The 17209-nt window shown below is 40.7% G+C and overlaps 1 protein-coding gene across 5 annotated transcripts in view; it reads left to right on the plus strand.

The window, feature by feature from the left end:
* Positions 1-17209, plus strand: part of IL15 (interleukin 15) — a 76057-nt gene that overhangs the window by 49042 nt on the left and 9806 nt on the right. For 4 of the 5 annotated variants that reach the window (XM_087866469.1, XM_045798927.2, XM_045798928.2 and 1 more), the window contains exons 2-4: positions 13076-13174; positions 14255-14352; positions 15689-15773. In XM_087866469.1, the coding sequence (XP_087722595.1) occupies positions 13163-13174; positions 14255-14352; positions 15689-15773 (195 nt within the window). In that variant the 5' untranslated portion in view covers positions 13076-13162. Of the gene's footprint in view, positions 1-7206; positions 11430-13075; positions 13175-14254; positions 14353-15688; positions 15774-17209 lie in introns of those variants that run through there. The other variant, XM_087866471.1, reaches the window with a different exon arrangement.

Here is a 17209-nt window from a genome sequence, read left to right on the forward strand (position 1 = left end):
CCACCCAGGCGCCCCAATGGGGTTTGTTTCTTATTGATGGTTTAGGAAGTATTTGTTTACCTTGATAAGGCATTACTGGAAATATGGTATCTCTGATTACCCCACAAATTCCCATCAGGCAGTCCTTGTTTAGAGGAAAGCCTCAGAGAAATCCAGCTTCTGGGTTTCACTTGACCCAATATTGGACAGGCCAGTGCCTCCACAGCTCGGCCAGGTCCTTCCTGCTTCTTCTTGACTCCCTATCCCTACCCTGTGGGCAGGTCTTGCTGTGAGAGATGCAGGGAGGGAGTGTAAAGTGGCTGACAACCTGGGACATCGTGGCGCCGATGCGTTGTATTGACATCCTTAAAGTCACTGATAAGGTCCGATTCCTCATGAGGTCTGCTGGAGTTAGATTGTCAATTGGAGTCCAAATGGATGGAAGGAAGTGTTGGCAGCCTGCCTAGCAAGCAGTTAGTCCCTGCTTGCTTACCCAGTATGACCTCTAGAAGGTAGGTGACCAAAAGCTGGGGCCACCCACCCTCGGTGCCCCCGGGACAGGGCTAGGACTGTCGCTTCCCCATCATTGGCAATGCAAGACAGAGGTGTTGGAGCACTGCTGATTTTATGGTAAATCTGCCAAGATCTCATTCTGAACGCTCAGTAACTTAGCGCTTGCCATTATTATTTTACTCTTTCATTGCCAAATAATTTTCAGTAAATCCCTAGGAATTTTGTAGTGAATGTCTTTTTTGATCGTACATATTTTTTTTTTAATTTTCAGAAATAACTCTTTATCTACTTTATCCCAAATAGGGTAGGATTTCATATGACCTGTACTTTTACTAAAAATAGATCTTAAAATAGGTTGTGCCAGAGAAAATTTATGTTTAATACTTCATGATCATAGTAAGATCAAATGATATTGACATAAAAATGCTGCACTTCCTTCATTCATAAATGTCATTTGTAATGGCTGCCATGCTGCGGCCATATTCTCTGTAAGGGATGAAGAAAGAGTTGGTTACCACCACAGCCCGGAGTGCTGCTCGCTAGAGTCTCAGGGGACAGTTGTCTCTGGGAGAAACTCTCCTTGTCCAAGGTCACGCCCACAACCCAGAGGCAGCCTGCATCCAGTGTTTTGGGAGGAGGGGAGTGTTTTAAGGCCTTTTGCCAACTTGGTACCACTCCAGGGAGCCATCCCAGCTTTCGAGCTCCTCGAAGCCCAGTTGGTGAGGTGCAGTGGCCTCTGCCCAAGTGCTCTTTCTTCCCCTCCCTCACAGATACTGATCCTAAAGACATTTCTCTATATACGTCCTGCCCATAAATCTGTCAGAGCCTCCTTCCCAGAGAACACGCGGTGAAACACCATCAATTTTTTAAGAAGCACAATCTTTTTAATAACAGCTTTTCTGAGGATGAGGATAGAGATCATTTCTAAGACACGACCCTATTTCAGAAACGTTCACATTGAAAGAATGTGCTTCTTGCATTCAAGGAGATGCGCCGTCAGAGTGCATGAGAGCGCTGTAATTGCTTGCTGTGTGATCACGTTAGCTGTGACCAATAACCTGAAGCAATTAGAATCCTTTCACTGAAGCCATTATCTGAAGAAAGGTTAAAGATGGCTGTTCTCTCTTTCCTCACTGCAGTTTTCTCTTTACATGCTCTCCGAGCTTGATCTTCTCTGAACTCACTGTTTTAAGCCAATGCAGTCTGTCTCCAGCCCTGCCATCTCTTAAGCTTTAATTTGCATAAAATGTTCAGGTCTGCCTGAACATTTTCTTTGGTATCCCACCAGCCTTCCGAAGTCAGCATTTGCAACACGGAGTGAGTCATCTTCCCCTCCCATGAGCCCTGCCTGTGTCCAATCTCAATTAGTGACCTCACGACCCTGACATCAAAGCATACAACCGGTTCGGCGTCCTAGACTCTTCCTCCTCCCTCACCCAGCATTCCCAGAGGGCCAACCAGCCCTGCCAATTTTGCTGGGCAGTATTACTACGATAACTAATATTGTGGCTACTTTTCAATTCCTATTACTTCTTCCTCAGGTTAGGTCGTTATGTTGACAACTGTAATAATAACTGGCCTATTTTCCTACCTTCGGTCTTGCTTTCCTCACATATACCCTCCGCACATTGGTCAAGATGATCTGTATCCAGTGCAGATTTAATCACGCCCCGGCCCTCACGGACACAGTGAACAGCACATTCTCCCGTCAGACAGGGCTCCCCAGGACTCATCCCGGTCATCCTTCACGCTACCACTACCACTCCCTTTCTCTTTCTGACTTGTGCTGGGAAAGTTGCATGCTGGAGTTTCCCTTCCTGTTGTTCTGTGCCTCTGCCTTTGCCCATCATCTTCCCTGTGCCTGGAAGGTCCTTTTCTCCTTCCCTGGATTGGCTAATTTTATTCATCCTCTCAGGTAATCTGTTTTAGTCGTATCCTCAAGGATGTTTTCTCTCAACCTCTTACTATTTATAATATTCTAATGAAAGTGTGCGTGTGTTTCTATAATTTCCTGAAGAACGGGGGCTATGGTTATTCCCCTTTGTAACCCTTAGTGCCGCGCACACAGGGGATACCCAGTAAATTCTGTACAGGACTGAAGAGTGAAGCCCAATAGGCCTCTGGTTCCCTTCGCCTTCACTGATCTGTTGCTTATTCAGTGTATTATCAATATTCCCATAATTCTTTCTGGGATCTCTGTGTTGAAATCCAACTCTCCTCCCAACACCTTGACAAAATTGAATATTTAATAATCATGAAACTTAATCTTTTCGAAACTGAGCTCCTGACTGTTTTCTCAGACCTCTTCCTTTCTGTGTCAATCAATGGCAACCCTGCTCTTCCCATTTCAGTCCAAAACCTTCAGAGTCATCCTTCGCTCTGTTCGTCGGTTTATCGGGATATACACCTCTCTCCATCTCTGTTACTAGTACCCTGGGTTACTGTAGCAACCCCCCGGCTTGTCTCCCTGTGCCCACAGTCTTCCTCAATATGGCAGCCAGTGTGTGACTTTTAAAGTCTAAGCCAATTCCCATTTTCCCTGTGCTCAACATGCTTCAGACAAGTTTTCCAGTTAAACCCGAGTCCTTACCTGATGACATACTTCCCCGCCACCCTCCCTTACTTGACCCTGTCCCCTTACCTCCTGGATATCTGTCTGAATGAGCCTCCTTGCTCTTCGAGCACGCTTCTTCCAAGGCGTCTTTGTATTTCTTTCTCTTTTTTTGGTCTTTGTATTTCTTGTTGCCTCTGCCTGGAAAGCTATTTCCTCAGATACTGTTTGCAGACTCTAGGGCTCTACTTCAATATCATGTCACCTTTTGTGAGGTCTTTCTTGCCATCCTACGCAAAATTTCACACATGCTGTATTTGCTCTTCTCTGTGGTGACTGAGGACACTGTCCGTGGTACTTCAGAATTACTCATTTTCACCTTTTTTTTTTTCAGAGCTGTGTCCTTAGAAGAAGAGTTACTGACACATAGTAGGGACTCAGAAAATATTTGATAAATGTGTACATGAATGAAGGAACCAAGACTGAACTCAGATGTGTTCCTTCTCAGCATGTGTGATGTTGGGCAAATTACTTACCTTCTGAGTTTTACTTTCTCTATTTGTAATTTGAGACTGATAATAATGGTGCCGCCATATTTTCTCAGAGGTTCCTGATGAGTTGCCAAGGTAGTATTAGTAGATGGTATTATGAATCGTTCCCATCTCGTGCAAGGTCTAAAGTGCTTTCCATGTAAAATTGCACTTAATCTTCACAGTAATCATAGGAGGTATGTTCTGTGCTCATCTCCATTTTACTGACTTTAAAAATGACTAAGGTATAGACATGTCTTAAGTTAGCGAGAGAGCAGGCTTTGAACCCGGATAGCTGACTGCATATCCGTGTTCACGAGAGATTCCCATATGATTTTTCTTTTGGGGGATATCATTACACAGTATTGATATCAGATTTTGGTGCCCCCAGTTTTTTTTAATGAAGTGTAATTTTCATATTAATTTTGTCTTTTATACTAGTATTTAAAAGTATCGTTTTACTGCAGATTTTACAATTTTTCTCCTCTTTTATTATGATTTTAATCCAAAATTTTTAACATTATTGTAGCTCAAGATGATTCTTTTCAGTAATCCAGCATTACTGATTTGTGATCGCATAATGTGGCAGGTATTATTTCAGATTTTTATAATTTTTGAGACTTATTTTAGGTCTGGCACATAGACATTTTAGATCTAGGTCATAGACAACTTTTATGATTGTTCTATGTGCTGCTGTGTAGGGCAGAATGTTTTCATCTATCTGTACCTATTTAATATAAATACATACTACATAAAACATTATTCATTGTGTTTTTTAAATTTACCATAGGCAGTGGTATGCTGGAGAGCTCTAATTGGCTTGTGAAAGCCTTTCAGGCATTTAGTGAAGTTCTTAAACCATTGGTGCCTTGAAATGTGAAACATGCTCATGATGATTGATTGCAAAAGTCAACATAAAAGTTTACTACAGAAAAAAAAAACGAAATATAGCATTATTATAATTTCCAAACCAGAAAAAAAAAAAAGGAAACTAAGGCAAAGAAAATTAAGAAAACTTGAGCAATCTAACAGAAGGCAGTGGAGGCAGAAAAGGAAAAAAATTCAGTAAAGGAAGCACAGTAAAAAATACAAACTAAAGTGGCAGTGGTAAGCCTAAACATGCAAACAAGTCCCTGTGCACATGCAAAGATGTGATAAAAACTATCTGGTTACTAAAAGAACAGACACTTTGATTGAGTTTAAAAAGTAGAGAGGTAGAAAGGCAGACAAATTTTAAAATAGGCTATGTATAACAAATGTAAATAAAATGGTACAAAAAGCGTCAAAATGAAAGAACAGAAAATGATATGCTAAGCAAATATGAGTATAGTAATGATAATTCCAGGAAAATCAGATTTCAAGTGACAAGTACTAAGCAATACAAAGGATAATGCACATGGGTAAAGTTACAGTCTACGGAAAGATAAGATAATGACAAAACTTCACGCACCTAACAATTTAGTGATAAATTGAATAAAGGAAAAACTAATAGGAAAACAAGGAGTTATTAAAGATTTTAGAACATTTTTGAGAAATTTAAATACAAAAATGAGTAAGGCTATGGTCCATGGTAAGCAAAGCAGCTGGTTCTTAAAAAAAAAAAAGCAGTGATATGTAGCATTGCCAGTTTGAGTTGTGTAAATACCCATGCCGTATGCTTAAAATGGGTATATTTTATTAATACTGAAATTATACCTCAATAAGCTGATTTTAAAAGTGTGGAGAATGTCAGAGAGCAAGAAATTATTAGCAAGATGTAAAGAAGGTCCATTGGAAGTTATGTCTCAAGAAGTTATAATGGCAAATTTTTTCCAGCAGTACTTTGTAACTTGTAATTTGAATTTAGCAAAATTAAAGTAGCCGAATGATAAAATGCAGAAAGAACTTAGGGTGCTAGTTAGGGTAGTTTTACAGTGACTCACTGCGACACCTGCTGGTTGGGGAAGCAAGTGTAGCTAAGAGGTTGATGGTTGCGAGAAGAACACTAATGACAAACAAATGAAAAACCAAGTCCAACAAACATAGAATATGTGGTTATTATATTAAGCTAGTATGCTTTATGTGTTGGAGGTACAGTAATGGACAAGACAAACAGGGTTTCTAATCACAAGGTCTTACGTTTTTGCAAAATAAATCAATGAATGAAGCAGGTAAATACTTTGTACTTTAAAAGAACAGTGCCTTTATTTAGACCCAAATATAAATGTTATTTGTTATATGCTTCATATTTTTATATCCCACATCTTTTTCTATTTTTTTGACATTTTTATTTTTCCAAAATTCATTTTCATACTATTATTTCACATTCTGTGGATCTTATATTTTTGAAAGTCTGGTATGAAAGAATTATTTTTTGCCCTCTTTCTTGAATACTAAAATCTTTCTAGGTTCAAATTAATTTTCCCTTAAACTTTGAACATTACCTCTATTGTCTTTTAAGTACCATGATCAGATTCATTCTGATTCTTGTTTTTAAGTAACCTGGTTTTACTCCATGAATTAGCATGGTTTACTTTATCATGGAATTAGAGAATTTAAGTTAAAAAATACCATGTTTTTCATCTGTACTTTTTATGCCCCTTCAATGTGAAAGCTAGTGTCTTTTTCCAACTCTATAGAATTCTTAAAAATCACTTTGTAATTATTTCCTCCTCTTCATTCTCTTTGCTCTTTCTGGAGTTCCGTTTCAATCCTATATTGGAATTTCTAGATCTATCTCATAATTTCCAACTTTTTGTCCTTTTGTGCTCTGGTTTGGGAAATTTTCTTCATCTTTCCTAAGTGTTCTGAGTACAGTACTTTTGGAAAGTGGGCTAGAAGAACAGATCTCTAACTATTCCTAGACAGTAGGTGAAATATTAGAGCTGTGCTATTCTGGGCTAGCTGTCCATTGTATCTGCCCTAGAGAATTATACTAGCTAGCGTTTTTCAAAAACACTTACAGAACACATTTTTCAAGAACCTTTGCACCAAATGATTAAAAAAAGCACATGCACGTATTACTACATGGAACTGTGGCCAGAGCACATATGCCCTCCAGGTACATGTATGCATCATTGAGTTTCTTAGATGATAAACTTCCTGAAGTGTTTCTATATTCATTTTTTATAATACCAGCTATTTAATTAATGCTTTTTGAACAGTCATCATAACTAAGTGTTCAAATTTTATCACTGCCTTTGTCTTTGGTAGTATAAACATTTTTTAAAAAGATTTATTTATTTTAGAGAGAGGGGGTGCGCATAGATGTGCACGTGAGCAGAGAGAGAGGCAGGAGGAGAGAGAGAGAGAATCTTACGCGGGCTCCATGCCGAGCATGGAGCCAAATGTGGGGCTTGATCTCCCCACCCTGAGATCACGACCTGAGCTGAAGTCAAGAGTTAGATTCTTAACGGACTGAGCCACCCAGGCGCCCCCTTGGTAGCATAGACATTTAAATGGTTATGATTTGTTTAGGAGCATTTCAATATAATTAAGCAGTTTGTCTTTACTGTTCTCCCAAACTTAAACATTGGTTTTATTAATATATATATATATATTATATATATATAATTAATATATATATATTATATATATAATAAGTACTTTGTAAGCCTTATATGAACAAGTATTTTCAAAAGAAGAAACATCTTACTTAATCATTTTTTTTGTTGCTTTGATAAATTGTGAGATTTATAGGCCCTGTTAACATGTGTGGCCTTATGAGAGAATTAAATACCAACTTCAGATCTTATGTGAATTAATTTTTTAAAAATCAAAGTAGTACCCATGGTAACATACATACATAGTATGAGGTAACATACATAGTCCATATTGGGTTTTTTGTTTGGTTGTTTTTCGTTTTTTGTTTTTTTGTTTTAATACTGAACACAGATTGTGTTTAATGCAATTTTGTATTTGAAAATTTCATAATATTACTGTCAATTGAAAACAGCTTAAAAGCGATTACTGAAAAAAATGCCAGTACCCTTACTAATAGGACAGTTTGAGACATTTAAACGTATCACTTTCTCAACTATATTCCAGTTGGGACTAATTAAGAGATCCCCAGGAGTCCTAGCCCGTGGGTCAAATTCACCAACTGTCTGTTGTGAATGCATTCACTGATGCGTTGTCTACGACTGTTCAGGGTTGAGTAGCTGTGGCTGAGAACACAAGACGGAGGCTGCCAATTCTTACTCTCGGGCCCTGTAGAGACTGTTTGCCAGTCCGTGCTTCATACACCCACGACGGTGTTGTCCACTCCTACCCACCCCTGCTTTCACACCGTTAGCCAATGACACACTTTCATCTGAGTGCACACTGCACTTGTTTCGTATGTCCTTGCTCGGGCTCTTTCCTCCACCTAGAGTGTTGTCTCTCTCTTCACTTAACATCTAACATCTATGCGTTCTTTATGATATGATTCGAGGAACATTTCCTCCGTGAAGTTTTGTAATAAACACAGAAAATCAGATTTCCTGGACGTCTCTCCATCGTGCCCCCTTACATAGACTCCGAAGTCCCTTGCCTCTCTCTCGCTTGTGCGTGCCGGCATACACAACCCCAGTTAAATACGGTTCTCCACCTGTGCCGGGCCTGCCTCTTCCTCGCAGTTTCATGCGGCTGGAGAAAGCACACACGTGCCGACAAATCTTCCTTTCTGACCATTCACGACCACGGCCTTCCGATGGGCATGGCTCTCACACTGTACTTACATTTGTCCTTCTCCGACTTACCTCAATGGCTATTTCATATATTTTCCTCTGTCCTCAACCCCCTAACACTCCCTCCCTGTCCTCACTCTTTGTCGATGACTTTTTGTCCTAATTCACTGAGAAAATAGAAGCAACAGTCGAGGACATACACCACCACAGCTCTGTACCCCCCAGACACTGCATCTTCCCTGACCCTCAGCCTTCCTCCCATGACCGTGGATGACCCAGCCACCAGCCCAGTCGTGCATGAAATGCCATTCTCCTCACTTGCCTATTCAAGAACATCAGCTGGCAATGGTCCTTTCTCCCTCTAACATCCTCAGAGGTACAGACCTGCTCGGCACCCAGACATGCTGTTGTCCCCCCCACCTGCTAGTACCACTCTCCTTCTCCCTTTTGGAGCAGTATTCTGCAAAATCTTGCCTGCGTGAACATTTTTAAATTCTTTCCTCCCGTTTTTTTCCTCAATCCATTTTGGGCAGTCTTCTGTCTCCATCTCTCCCTTGAAAATGCTCTTGTGAGAGTCACCCCACACCCCCATGTTACTAAGCCCACTTCAGGGCCCAATCTGTGTCTTCTTCCACCTGTCAGCACCTTTGACGTGATCATCATTTCTTTTCCTGGGTATAATTTTCATTGATTTCTAGACCATCACACTCTCTTCATTTTTCCCCTTTTCACTGGTCTTTCCTTTGAGTTTTTCTTTGCTCGTCCTTTTTTGTCTCTCTGACTAGTTAATATTGAAATACCTTGGCTCAGGTTTGGTCCTTTTTTCCACCTTTTTGTGGGTGATCTCAACCAGTGTCATGAATCCCATGTGGATTTCAGGCTCAAACCACTTTCCTGAACTCAAGATTCTTGCGTCTATCTGCCTATTTGACATTTCCATGTGGATATGTACTAGACGTCTCAGACTCCACACGCCCAGATCAAAACTCCTGATCTGCCCCCTCCCTTCAAAGTATCTGTTCCGCCCACAGCCTGTCTTGTTTCAGCTGATGGCCGTGCCATTTCTCAGGTGCTCAGGGCAAAAGACTTGGGGGCATTTCTTTCTCAGATGCCCCACATCCGGTCTGTCAGGAAATCCTGTTGGTTCTGTCATAACAGTGTTTCCAGACTCCAACCGCGTGTTCCCGTCTCCACTGCCATCCCCCACATGGCCGGCACCGCCGTGTGTCACCTGCTTGGCTGTAGTCACAGGACCCCTGCTTCCAGCCTTGCCCTCCTGGCCCCGCCCTGCCCAGCCTGTCCTTAACACAGGAGCCGAGACAGATTCTTAACAAGGTCGTTCAGACGGTATCAGTTACCTGCTTCGACGAAGTGCTGCAGTGATTTCTCATTTTAGATGTTTCCAGTGGCCTAAAGGACCCAGTCTGACCCAAGCCTCCCTGTCTACCTTTCTGATCTCGTCTCCCACTACTTTCTCTTGCTCGCTCCCTCGGCCTCTTTTCCGAACCTCAGACTCACAGGCTTGCCACTGCCTTTGTGCCTTTGCTCCTGCTCTTCCCTCCGCTTCAAATGCTCTTTACTCAGGTACCCTTGGGGCGCATTCCCTTGCTGTCTGTCCATCTTTGATCTGATTTTGTTCTCACTGAACTCGACCTACTCCAGATCGCAACTGCATCCTTCATGCCTTATTCTATATTTTCTTTCTCTTCTATCATTTATCTCTCTCTAATAAAACATTAAATTAACCAGTTTATGTATATTATAAATGGTCTGTCTTTCCCTCTCAAATCAAGGTGGTTTGTCCTCTTCATTCATTGATGTGTATCCCAAGGTCATAGAGAAATACCTAGCGCATAGTAAATACTCAATAAATATTTGCTAAATGAGTATAGGGCAGCAATGCTGTCTTCCATTCTTTTTTAAAAATATTTTATTTATTTATTTATTTGAGAGAGAGAAATCACAAACGGGGAGGAAAAGAGACAGAGGGAGAAGCAGACTCCCCTCTGAGCAGGGAACCTGATGTGGGGCTCCATTCCAGGACCCTGGGATCATGACCTGAGCTGAAGGCAGACGCTTAACCGATTGAGCCACCCAGGGGCCTGCTGTCCTCCATTCTTTATAGTCACATAAGCATGCGACATTGGGTTGCCTTCATTTTTCGTTTTTGTGTGTGTGAATAGATGAATGTGTTTACCAAACTGAACAACACTTATAACTCTTTTTCCCTGCTAGACCTTTTAAAATTTACTCTAAACGTGTGACTAGGCGAGTAAATAATTAAACATAATAAAACAAGACAAAACAGCCCTGTGCTAGATTATATTTCCTCGCCAGGAAGGACTACAATATTGGTATGGAATGCAAGATGTGTACAATTATTTTCACAAGTCACTCCAGAATTAGAGCTCTTAGAGCTGCCCAGCTGTGTTGATTTGTCAACTCCTCCCGATGTCTTACCCCTGGGCGGCGACATCCTGCTAGCGTAGCGGTGTTGCCATAAGGTCAACAGCCATCCTGCAGTGACACCCAATCACAAGATCGGGGGGGGGGGGGGGAAATCCCTGCTTAAACTTTGTCAGCAACTTGAGCATAAGGCTGGGATTCAGTCTTTTTTGTGCCTGGATCCAGGCCCGCAGATGAACGAAGGACAAACCAGAGGTGCTGATGGCCAGCGCATTTCATGACCACACACAATTAGTATGCCAGGATTAAACCCTGCTTCCCTGGGTCTCCAAAAATATGACCTAAAAGGAAATAGATAATTTATTTCATCCCTAGATTTGCCTTCTCAGAAAGTAATTAACCTGGTTTCAGCCACTTCTCTCTAACAGGTATTTTGTGAAAATCAAATGAGCTAATGGATGTGAAAGAGCTTGAGTTCTGTTTCATGCAAGGACTTTGAAAGACCGTTTTTAAAGCGTCAGTAGAGCAGTGGCTTTTTCTTATTTGCAAGGGATGGGTCAGCTACTTCCCGGAGGAAGGGGCCTGCACGTGTCAGTTTCTGGTAGCCCTCTTCCCTCTGCCCCCCTTGGATGGTGAGGTCAATTTTCATGGCCACACATGAGACATTTACCTGAAGCAAGTCACTTAACCTCTCAGAACCTCCATTTCTTCGCTGTAAAATAAGAGTAAATCTTCCACAGGAAGAAAGTGCCAGGATTGAATGGGGTCATTATAGGAAGTACTTTGGAAACCTGAAAGCACCAGGTAAACAATACTTATTTATAATATTCTCATTATTAATGCTAATTAATTATATGAATTGTTAACCTTGAGTTCCGGCTAAAGAGACAAGAATATTTTCCCTTTTCAGGTTTCTTTGACCCACGCTGAGTTTTGACCCCCACACACGTGCACGCGCGCCCACCTACACACATTTCTAGTCAATTACTGGTCCACAAAACTAGTAAGTGGCAGGTTGAATGCTTCCAAAGCTGCTATAAAAATCGGATTCTTTGCTGTTGGCCCAGGAAATCGCATCAGTTCTTCTGTCAGTGGCAAAGCTGTAAAAGTTCCCTTTTTCGGCTACCCTGGCCTTCGGGATCCTCGCTTTGCCTGCAGCTTCCGAGGCGGGCTCCTGCTGCATTCCTCTGTGCTTGGCAGGGGCCTTCTGGGCACGGCGCTAGTCGTCCCTGCCGGGCGCCCGCGGGGGTGGGTGGGCAGGGCGGTGAGCAGCAACCCGCTGCGTTTGCAGAGACTCGCTGCGCAGTCCTTGCTGCTGATGCAAGTAGCTCCCTGACGGCCTTACTGACGCCCACAGCACCCGTAGTATGGCTCGGGCTCAAGTCAGTAAGTACTTCTGCTTGAACAATGTGGAGTTTGGGGTACAACTCAAAAGGATGTAGGGAATTTAAGAGGCTTTGGCTAATTATGATAAGGAAATTGTGAAGTTTTGTAAAAATTTGAGGCCCTGCGATAATATAGACAGGATGATTCTAAGATGAGAGTAATGAGGGTTTGCTGTAATTTAAATCGTGTGCGTGAGTCAGATCGTATGTAATAGGATTCGATTTCATATAGTGTTGTTAAAAAAAGGCATTCCTGTTGAATATACTCTCATAGTGTCTTGTTTAATGCTTAGATAAATGCTAGTTTTTTTTTCTTTTAAAGATTTATCCATCATATATCATAAAGCAGTCATCTGCAAAATAAAATAATTGCATTTACAGAACTTAATTGCAGTGAATATTTATGCCAAGGCCATGGCAGATTTTGATTTTTTGGGGAGGTCAGTAAACACATACTATTTTAAAAGGATGGCACCAATAACTTTACCTTTTATGTATCTTGGTTTTAATTTTTGCTTTAATAAATGGAGTTGAAACTGGGAGTGTGTGATCTTCACATTCGGCATTGCCTTGAATTAGAAAAAAATAGGATTTGTTACTTATGAAATTCTCAAATAGTGTTTTAATACACAGTGATCCATTTCAAAGACTGAAGACAGCTGTTCAGTGTCTATGGACGTAGCTAGTTCTGTTGTGAATTACATGAACGGTCAGTAGTTTATATGAAGCCATGTGTTTGGTTGCTTCTGCTGTTTACTAATGGAATTTTGGAATTTGCCAATTCAGGAATATACTATAGTGGAGAGTCTTTAGGCTTGGTCATCAGACGGGCCTGGTCTCAAATCCTGGCTGTCGTGTACTTGCTGTGGGGCCAGGGCAGCTTACCCAAGTGCTGCTAACCCTGCCCCGTAAGACCCTTGTGAGGATGGAGTGTGATATATATATTGAGTGACTAATAGCCCATGAAAAATAAGTGCTCAATGAATATTAATTTCCTCCTTTCCTTTCCCCCGCTAGTCCACTCGTGTTTTTAATGGATCATTCCTACTCTGGATTGTATTATAGGAAGCATTCTGGATGGACAGCTGCTGGAAACCCATTGCCGTAGCCAGCTCTTCTTCAATACTTAAGGATTTTCCCTGGCATTGAGTAATGAGAATTTCGGTAAGAAAAATTAGATAAAGATAGTAGATGGACTTTTCATAAAAGATCGCTTGAATCTCAGATACTTCATAATAACTTATATGACTCTTCTCCAAAGACCTTGAGATGTCACAGATCTCTGTTCACATATGGATTATTCTTATTTTGAGAGTAAATACAAGTAGGTCTTTTAACTCTACTAACACCCTGATGTGCTCTTCATGTCATTGTAAATGTATTATTTCACTTATCTTACCTTATTTTGTTCTTGAATTTTCATCTAGTCTTTGATGACAATGTCTGGGTATTATTCATCTCTTCGGTGTAGACTACATGAAGCACAGATTTTTAGTGGGTAGGGTACTTTCTGTAAAGGTTTTGACAGTATGAGAGAGGCAGGCAAAAGTATCAAAACTGAGAAATTCTATGGTAAGTATGTTCCTAAATCACCAAGAAAAATTATTATATATTACTTGTTAGGATGGCATAGAGTATCTTTAGTTGGGTCTATTTTTATCCATTTTTTCCCTCCAAATGATATCAATATATAATTAATTTTCAGATAGTTACATGAAATTAATATATAACTAGTACACCTGTATTAGTAACTCATGGTATTCATCTGTGCTATATAAAATGTGTTGAACTACTATTGTCAACCACACCCAAATAAAAAAATAAAAAATGAACATGCCATAGAGAATTAAGGGCAATCAAACAAACATATGCTGAACTATTAAAAAGGAAAAAAAAAAAGATGAGAGGGAGGATAAGGATAATAGAAACAGAGTAAGTGGTGATATGAGTATATATGTGTAAATTAGTAAATATGTGAATTTTCTTAAAATTATCATCACTGAAATGCACCCGGAAAAATACATATTAAAGAATTTTGCACAGAGGAGACAGAGCTGGAGGTGGGGAGAAAGCAAGAAGGATAAATTCTAGCTTCATTAATTCTAATAATTATAATAATAATCAGCATTCTGAAATTGTGATAAACTTACCTTTTAGAATCTAAAAATATGATAACATTATTTTAAGTATGATTTTTTTAACTAGAAAAGCTTTGACCACTTTGCCTGTGATTCTGTTTTTCAGAAACCACATCTGAGAAGTACTTCCATCCAGTGCTACTTGTGTTTGCTTTTGAACAGTCATTTTCTAACCGAGGCCGGCATTCATGTCTTCATTTTGGGGTAAGTTTCTCTTGCAGCAGAAAGGTCATCATGCTAATGGCCATGGCCATGGTTCTTCAGTATCTTCTCTGTTAAACTGGCTTATGTTCGGTTTGCTTAAATCCTTAGGAACTAAGTATTGGGGGTACAGTAGAGGGCAGATGATGGGGAGTCCGAGGAGGTTTGGTAAACACCCAAATGAACATTTCTACATTTGGGCATATTCCAAATGAGTGTTATAGCCTTCCGATGAATTAGACCTCTTGGTATTTAAGTGAACGTGGAAGTCCATTCCTTATTAATAGCTTACATGATTTCGCAGCAAGAAAATATAGATATTTAGGGCTTGTCTGTGTTGCATTTTTATCTGTCCCTGGCACTGACATCTCCCATCCTCTGAACGCTATCCTACATCAGTTGGAAATGTTTCTTTATTTAGGGCTTTCGTTTTCCTCCTAATAGATATTCAGATACATACCCATGCTTATTACTTTTTTCTTCTCTCTTAGATGTAGCTAATTCACTGCACACAGCTGGCCCAGAGCACCCAGCCTGTAGTTACGTAGTGTGACCCTCAGCTCCGTTTTCCTTACTGATGCCTTCACGGCGTGGGGATCCATAGATGGGTGCAGGTACCTCTCCTCCCAGGGAAGATTAATGTCGGTCCTCTTGCTTCCATACAATATCCATCAGGGAGCAACTATTTTTCCTCAAGCTTGAGGAATCCTTCCACAGTCACTTGGTCAGTGTATGAGTCTTTTGTCCTGATGTTAAATGTCAGTTTTATGGAAATGAGTAAGTATATGATCATTCAGACTAGATCGGTCTCGAGTCTGTAATATTTCTGAAGAAAGCCGCTGCAGGCATAGTCACAGTACGAGTGGTGTGCCAAGGGGCGTGTTTAAGCTATGGTAAAGAATACTTACTATCAAAGTCTGTACCTGAAAATGATTATTGCTTATTTTAAGAATTTTACCTATTGGACTTAAAAGCCGTATAAAGAAAGAAAACTAGCAATTCATTCAAAAATATTTACTGGGCACTGCCACATATCAGGTGATGTTTATTCCATTTGGGAAATTACACCAGGTTGTTTATAAGTTATCCTTCCAAATTAGGTATTTCTCTAATCCCAGCAGGTCAGGCGTTAAGTTAGCTTCAAGTGTCAGGGGTCAGACTATATGTTTGGTGTTTATATTCATCTACAAGCCTGTTGAATGTACAAAAGCAAGGATAACACTTATCTTTTCACTGATTAAAATTTAAAAATTCTTGATTGCTCTTTTGCCTGTAATATTCATCAAGTCAGTATTATTATGCTCATTCAAAATGTTTTGCTGTTTGGTTTTGCTTTCAGCTGTATCAGTGCAGGTCTTCCTAAAACAGAGGCAAACTGGCAGTTTGTAATACGTGATTTGGAAAAAATTGACAATATTATTCAAGTGAGTACTCATTTTTCCATAAACCGTCTGGTATGATTGCTATGGAGTATGCCTCTCCCTACGTTCTGCTGTCAGTCTTAATGAAATCCCACTTGAAACAATATTTTTGTAGAAATTCATGAGCCTGGCAAAGCCTTAAATGAAATCTTTTCCTTACAATTTTCAGATCCTAATTATCTTTAAAACTCAATTTATAAGTGGACTGGTATGAAGAGCTCTCTGTCACCACAGTCCAGAGACTCCCGTCTCCAGCAAAGAAACTGGGCAGCTTGGCGGCTCTTGTAGGGAACATGACCTGACCCAGGGAGGAGCGCTCTGTCCTGTGGCTAGGAAACCGCCTCTCTCCCTGGTGGTGAGACCACTGGCAGAACTTGCAAGGAGAAAGAGAGCAGGAGCCTCACTGAGGACTACGGCCAGGGGGCCAGGGAATTGCCTTCTACCGCAGGGGGTGACACAGCAGGAGCCAGTGGGAGTCCCAGGGGCACCAGGTGAACCAAGCAGTTCAAATTAGCACCACAAAGATTCTGAAAGCCACACTGTCATTTGGAACCGCAGCTTACAAACAGAAGTCTGAACCTAAACTAAACAGGGTGGCTGCGTGCTGATGCAGAAGATTTAAGTGGAACCAGGGTCTCTAACATAAAGCTGCAATACCAGAATACAGCCGACACTCACTCATTAGACCAAGAAGCCAGCACATCACAACATGACTGAGAAACGACTCTGAAATAGACTTTGACAGGGAGATGGGTTAGATGTTGGAATTATTTGACAAGGATTTTAAAGCAGCCGTCGTAAAAATGTGCCAGCAAGCAATCACAGGTACCCTTGAAACAACTGGATAAAACAAAGTCTCAGCAAAGAAATATAATATAGAAAAAGAACCAAGTGGAAATGACAGAACTGAAAAATACAGTAACTGAAATACAAAACAAACTGGAGAGATTCTCAAGCAGAATGAATATGACAGAGGAAAGATGGTGAACTTGAAGATAGGATAATAGAACACACACTGAAAAAACAAGCCTCGGGGATCTTCAGTATAATAAAAGATCCAGCATTTAAAAAAATTTTTTTTTAAATTTATTTATTAGAGATAGGAAGGGCAAGGGGGGGGAGGAGCAGAGGTAGAGGGACAAGCAGACTTTCTGTTGAGCATGGAGCCTGATGCGGGGCTGGATCTCATGACCCTGAGATCATGACCTGAGCCAAAATCAAGAGTCTGACTTTTAACTGACTGAGCCACCTGGGTGCCCAAGATCCAGCATTCTTAGCCTTAGCATCTCAGAAGGAGAGGGGAAAGAGAATACAAGTAAAAGACAGAGATTGACCAAATTGATAACAAAACACAAACCAGTGTTTTGCTGTCTACAAGAAATTCACTTCAAATACAGTGATATAAGTAGGTTGAAATTGAAAAGAGAAAAGAATATATC

This window comes from Ursus americanus, chromosome 13 (genome assembly GCF_024610735.1).
Source record: "Ursus americanus isolate L20-20 chromosome 13, mUrsAme1.1.p, whole genome shotgun sequence".
Classification (NCBI taxonomy): domain Eukaryota; kingdom Metazoa; phylum Chordata; class Mammalia; order Carnivora; family Ursidae; genus Ursus; species Ursus americanus.